At 38.5% G+C, this 6,442-nt stretch overlaps 1 protein-coding gene and 1 long non-coding RNA gene across 2 annotated transcripts in view; one reads left to right on the top strand and one right to left on the bottom strand.

Moving 5' to 3' along the window:
• Positions 1 to 1,345: 1,345 nt before the first annotated feature.
• LOC136838287 (longitudinals lacking protein, isoforms A/B/D/L-like) overlaps positions 1,346 to 6,442 on the bottom strand; it is a 39,858-nt gene continuing 34,761 nt past the window's right edge. Inside the window, exons 5-6 of the mRNA XM_067103167.1 lie at positions 3,483 to 3,868; positions 1,346 to 2,140 (exon numbers count right to left, since the gene is read on the bottom strand). Of these exons, the coding sequence (XP_066959268.1) occupies positions 3,531 to 3,868 (338 nt within the window). The 3' untranslated portion in view covers positions 1,346 to 2,140; positions 3,483 to 3,530. The remainder of the gene's footprint in view (positions 2,141 to 3,482; positions 3,869 to 6,442) is intronic.
• LOC136838295 (uncharacterized) lies at positions 1,666 to 4,170 on the top strand. The gene is made up of 3 exons (XR_010852924.1): positions 1,666 to 1,803; positions 2,685 to 2,777; positions 3,421 to 4,170. It is a non-coding gene; the product is annotated as an uncharacterized lncRNA (long non-coding RNA).

The following is a 6,442-nucleotide window of genomic DNA, read 5'->3' as shown; positions in this document are numbered from 1 at the left end:
GGACTTTTAATTAACTTCTAAACCTTTCAAGGACTTTTAATTAACTTCTAAACCTTTTAAGGACTTTTAATTAACTTCTAAACCTTTTAAGGACTTTTAATTAACTTCTAAACCTTTCAAGGACTTTTAATTAACTTCTAAACCTTTTAAGGACTTTTAATTAACTTCTAAACCTTTTGAGGACTTTTAATTAACTTCTAAAGCTTTTAAGGACTTTTAATTAACTTCTAAACCTTTTGAGGACTTTTAATTAACTTCTAAACCTTTTAAGGATACCTAATGACGGCAAAATGAACCCCTTTTGAACTGTAGACAGAAAACCACAATCAAAAACTCAGCTAGTGAATTACGCAAGCTCTCGGCTGAAGCGAGCTGACCTTACAGATTTTTCTTAACCCAGCAATGGCTGACTTCATTAGAGAGAGAGAGAGAGAGAGAGAGAGAGAGAGAGAGAGAGAGAGAGAGAGAGAGAGAGAGAGAGAGAGAGAGAGAGAGAGAGAGCACACAGCTGGTTATTACAGAAGTCTTAGACAGCATACAAGAACTATATATCTTTAGACTTCAAATTATTTATCATCATTATTCAAAAGATGAACCCTATCGCATTGGACAAGCCCACCAAGGGGGCCGTTGACTTGAAACTCGAAGAATTTGGCATTCGTTTGCACGAAGGTACAGAAGGTAACAGGAAGTACAGAGGGGAGATATATCAGTCATTAGGAAAGATAAATTAAGGAAATAGACAAAAATATAAATAAATTGGTAAGTTTTTAAGTTGAAAATTGGGCCGAAGTTTCTTCAGCGCAATCGAGTTTTCTGTACGGCCGCTACAGCGTATAAACAAGGCCACTGAAAATAGATCTATTTTTCAGTGGTCTCGGTATAATGTAATGCTGTATGAGCCGCGGCCCACGAAACTTTAACCACGGCCCGGTGGTGGCCTATCCTTTATCATTGCCAGAAGCACAATGATGGCTGACTTTATCCTTAAATAAAATAAAAACTACTGAGGCTAGAGGGCTGCAATTTGGTATGATTGATGATTGGAGGGTGGATGACCGCCTAAATTCTTTATTCCATTTCCAGTCTTCTGTTTGGGCTGTAGGCCTAATTAATAATAATATGTTTGCAACTATGGAACTCAATATTTCAATTTGTCATTATCGATAACTGTTGAATTTGATGATGGATTTACTGTAATTTTCATCATTTGAGAAAGATTTAACATTTACTTACTGAAAGTACAGTGGACCCCTGCCTAATTCGCAGTTCCGGATTTCCTGTATCCGCATTTTTTTGCAAATTCGGCTATTCGTGGTATTTTTCATAGAGAAATGTTTCCATATTTTCGTGACTAAACGCACCTTTTGTGATAAAACTATTAAAACACTCGGGTATAAGAGTTTTTCATTTTTTATGGTGTTTGAACTAACAAAATAGGCAGTTGTAAGTGTTTTTAGAGGGGTGTCAAGTATTTGCAGATTTTAGCTATTCGCGGGGGTCGACTGCACAGTACTTGAATTGCTGGTTTGTAATTAGACCTTGTAAAAGATGTTAATTTTCTCTGTCTTGTCCAGAAGAAATTCAGGGAAATCACGAGGAGGTAACTTTTGGCACGGGCGAATCTGACGACGCTGGAGGAGAAACATCGCGATTAAACACACCTATAAATGGAAAAAGTCCTCGAATAAAACACTGACAATGATGACGAAGACCATAAAACAAGGGCGAACACCGTTTTGTACGTCAAAAATGAAAGGATGTTGATCTCGGACACAGCGGAAAGGTTTCGGAGCGACTCCGGTAAGCAAGTTGGCGTTTAGCTTTCGCTTTTAACGACGCTTTAATCTCCGGAACCCGCCAAACCGACGTTGCACTTAGGAATGAAGAGCTCTATCAGTCTCTGAGACATGAACCGCACAGTTAAATCGTTAGAGTAATCTCCCCTCTTTGTGACGACAGTACGTTAGTGTCCTGTATTGTCGAAAACTTTGAAAGTGTAATGGAAAATTCTTTGCATCCTAATGTTGCCTTCTCATATTTGCAAAAAAAGGTCTTGTTCTTCATCCGTGTAGGGTTGATGTGGACTGCCGTTTCTCTTGGCCTCTCAAATTGCTCAATTTCACTTCTTTGCCTCGTTCTGCAATGGAAAGTAAAATTAGTAATATTTGAAACACATTGAGTGCAGTATCGTAATCAAAAGCATCTTGAAAAGTCAGATTATAGGATAAAATATTCTGATATCTATTTCATGTCATTATTGGTACTACTAATAATAATAATAATTCTGCTAATATCTATCGAGTTGATTACACCCTTATAGCATCGTACATGCATAAATCATACACAGTTTTGGCTTAATGCCACAGAAGTGACATTTAAAGTAGATACCATCTATTCTGTTAGCCCCTCCTTCTTCCATAATGATTATCTTACTATTCTCCTTCCATTTTAATACATTTTTATCTACTTATTAATTCTTCCTAATGAACACCTTAATACTCTTTGGAATCTTAAAGAATTTCAAAGCCAGTGCCTCTCTGGGCTTGTTCCATATGAATAGGGTTCCTCTTCTGAATAATAATAATAATAATAAATCAGGAACTGCTGTTCTCTGTTCATATTCTCTTTCTTCCATCTTACTTTCCTCAACCGGCTCCTGACAATTGTTTCAACATTTTCAGTGCAGAATGACCTCAGAAGTCCCACCACTTGGCCTTTGGTCTAAATTTGATGTCCCCGTTCCAGCTAATTCTTGTATCGTCTTCTCCATTTACGTAAGTATTCCAAGACTTCCCTTTCTCTCGATTAACTTGTGTCCCTAGACCCCTTACAAGGAACTTCCTTTCTCGTTGGCTACATTATTCGTCCATAAGTATCCCTGTCCGCAAAACGCGGACCTTTCAGCCCATATTTCATATATCTTTCCCTTACGTTATTCTAACTTCTTGCGTAACAAACGTCCCGTTTCACTAAGTCATATGTAACCACGTTTGGAATATTTCTAAGCCAGGTAGAACTACCTCCTGTTTTCACGTTCATTTTGAATTCAAAAGGAAACTTTTTTCAGACAAGTTCAGTTCAAGTTTGCAGTTCTGGAGGTTCTGAAGTAGGCGTCAGATTGGCTCTTGACGCGATGCAGGCTTATCGTTATCAGTCATTTGGGTTGAGACTTTCACCCTAGTGTTTCCTAAGACTTAATTCGTCGAGCAACCCCAATAAGTCTCGTGTTGTGTACTTCAAGAGGTTTCTTAATAATAATAATAATAATAATAATAATAATATGACTTATGTCATATTGAACTGTATATTTGCTAACATTTACTTATATTTCAGTTAGATATATATGAGTATTTGACTTTTACTTCACATTTGAAATCTGATTTTCATTTACATTTCTCAACTTTTTCTTATCAACAGCAGAAGGGCCTAGGTCGAACAGACCACGAGAAAAGCGAATCGTCACGAATGAGACTCCCTACCTTTCGACTCGCACTCCGCAGACGGCACTTCTTCCTGCGCAGAGAAGGTCATGATGAGGACTCCGTGGAAACGGCAGCGGCCAGGACCTGGGCGTGGATGGACTTCTCGTGGGACCGCAGGTGGTGGGCGTGGCTGAATTTCTTCTGGCAGTACGAGCAACTGTAACGCCTCTCCACCCCGCACTCCAGTCGCATGTGGCGGGACAGGTTCGAACGGAGCGTGTAGGACCTCCCGCACTTCGAGCAGGTGTGCATGGGGGAGTTCTCCTCCTCGCCCTTTTTGGCGCCGCCGCCGCCGCCGTCCCGAACGCTGCCGTTGGTCTTGCTTTGGTCGCGCTGGTTGCCCCAGAAGCCGGTCGCTAGCCAGCGCTCGCAGAGGACCCACCCTGGAAGATCGTTTTGTCGTGAGGAACGAGTAAAGATACAAATTCACTTATTCAAATGACAAAAATGGACAACGTCACGTACGAACGAGCAGAAAGTAAATGTTCCAAGTACTGACTTTTATTGTGCTTTAAGTAACGCCTCAACTGACTGGCCTTCTACTTAGGGGACCTCTGTACCGATCAGCTACCATATTCATGATCATTTTATGGTACCATTTTAGAAGTGATGAATTTGGAATTACGTTGAATTGCTCTCTTTGTTACATTACCAGAAATCTAGAATAAAGGTCTTTGTTGCTTAATAGACTTTGTTAGTTATCAGAAAGCTTGAAAATATTCAAGTTTAGGCTACAATATAAGGACTTTACTTATCACAAAGCCAGACCCCATAGCGTCTGCTTATTACCCTTGAATATTACGGGATGCAAATCTCGCGAATATTTCATATGAACTAAACCTTCTTAATTCAACTAGTCTTTAGAATCAGTATCTATACAATATCACTCATGAAAATACAAGGGAGAAGTTACACAAGCATTTATGTGGCTCATTTCAGTTCCGCCACCATTTTTTGTACCAAATAACTGATGTCAGTGGAAAATTAATAGTTCCTACACAGATACAAACCTTTGCGCTATCCGGAGGGATTTAGCTTGCAAAAAGGAAGCTCGCTGGATTGTTTAAAATTTCAGAGAAGGTCGTTAAGTATCAACAAGCAGGTGAAGTTGAAACTTCTCAAAATAAATCCCCACGCAATGAACGAAGGTTTGCACGTTATGAAAAACACAAATTACTTTAAATATTTGCTATTTTCATGTAAGTGCTTGTGATTTACCTAAAGGAGCTTGTAAATCTTTAAATTTGTGTCCAGTATTGGCAAATGATTCTAGATCTTGTGGCAAAATGCTTTGACAAGCCTAGCACAGAAGGCACTTGTGGAACCTCGTGCTTTGTCTAAACTGCGACAGCTACTTCTAGTGTGTCATTTCTTTTTAAAATCAATATTTGACGTGCTTATCAATTAATATTAAGCTAGATATTCAGTCAGACTCAAATAATAAGGATAATGTTGAAAAGAAAGGATGTTGGTACTCACTTGATTCTCCAGGCCAGAGTTCATCAGGGATAACAAAGCAATTATAGAGGAAGGGCCAGACGTACGTACGTACTTACACCTGCTTATGAAAAAACACCGAGAATAAGATAAATTAAAAAGTAAAAAACTCGAAATAGAAGACCATGCACCGATGCTTTTGTGCAGAAAAACGTATGAACCAAAGACACATTCAAGAGTAACCTGAGACGTCATCTTTTTCCGTTACCTTGTCGGGACTGAAGTCTTTCCTGGAGAAAGTCACCTTGTTCGCATAGAGGGCTTGTGTGCGCTGTTTGGGCACTGGTGAACTTGAGGTGAACAGATTTATATAACCCAAAAACTGGTGACCTTGAGGTGAACGGATTTATATAACCCAAAACTTGAAGACTGAATATTAGACCAAGTTCACATTATCAAAATTACAGATCCCTCTTTTACATCTAGTTGGATGGCGTTAAATAAGAATTATATATATTTTATTGTCTCGAAGCATAGCTGACACTTCAAATCTGATTTGAAGACAAACTCCCAAAGATTAGTACCAAAGTAACACTAAACCCGTCCAAAGGACTTAGGAATCTGGGATTTAAGTTAGACAAGATATTACCCATTTCTGTACCGTATATTAAACCCTGTATAACTCCAGTGCAATAACTCATTTTGCAGCCTCGCTGACCAGTGGAGAACCAATTTAAGAGGGTTACAAAGAATGCAACTGAATTACAAGCCTACCATCATTTCGTCCCTCGACCAGACTAGCTAATATTTTCAATTTCAGTTTGCTGGTTCTAACGATATTGTCTTGGAGTTAGATGAAGAAGATACTGTCGATTAAAGAAGAGGTCTAGGGAATGCATTCAGTGACTTACCTAGTTCACCGTGTAATAATTGTTTTTGCAAAAAGCTAATATTCAGATAAAATGAGACTGTTTCATCAAAAACAATTAGGTAATTGTATAAGGGCCTTATCAGACTTCAAACCACGAAGAAACTGAACAGGTTTATCAGAGGAAATTACTGAATGTAACATTTTTCTTACAGTTTTTCGTTGTACTACATAACTCTATGGTTAGTACATACTGTAAGCTTATTGTACGTCACAGTACTGTAAGCCTAATGTACATCACAGTACTGGGATCTGTAATTTTATAGCCCAAACTGATTATACAAATTATACACATGTATGTAGTACAACGTTAAGAGGACATTAACCATTTCTTCCCAATTTTTTACTTAAACAACATTACAGAGAAACTGGTCTGTAACCATTCATGGTGACTGGGTCTTTCCTGAGTGTTGAAGCTGGAATATCAATTGTTTTACACTGCTACAAACCAATTAATTTAGGCATAGTTATAGAATTTTACTGAGCAGGTCTAACAGAGTACCATTGTAAAGGCATATTCAAGTTTTCTATCCTGATTTTTTAATTACACGTATACATCTTGTCCGACTTCAAAATATTGAGCGGATTTAGT

The sequence above is a fragment of the Macrobrachium rosenbergii genome, unplaced genomic scaffold (genome assembly GCF_040412425.1).
Source record: "Macrobrachium rosenbergii isolate ZJJX-2024 unplaced genomic scaffold, ASM4041242v1 60, whole genome shotgun sequence".
Classification (NCBI taxonomy): domain Eukaryota; kingdom Metazoa; phylum Arthropoda; class Malacostraca; order Decapoda; family Palaemonidae; genus Macrobrachium; species Macrobrachium rosenbergii.
The sequence above is the reverse complement of the archived record's forward strand: the minus strand, read 5'-3'. Positions and strand labels throughout refer to the sequence as shown.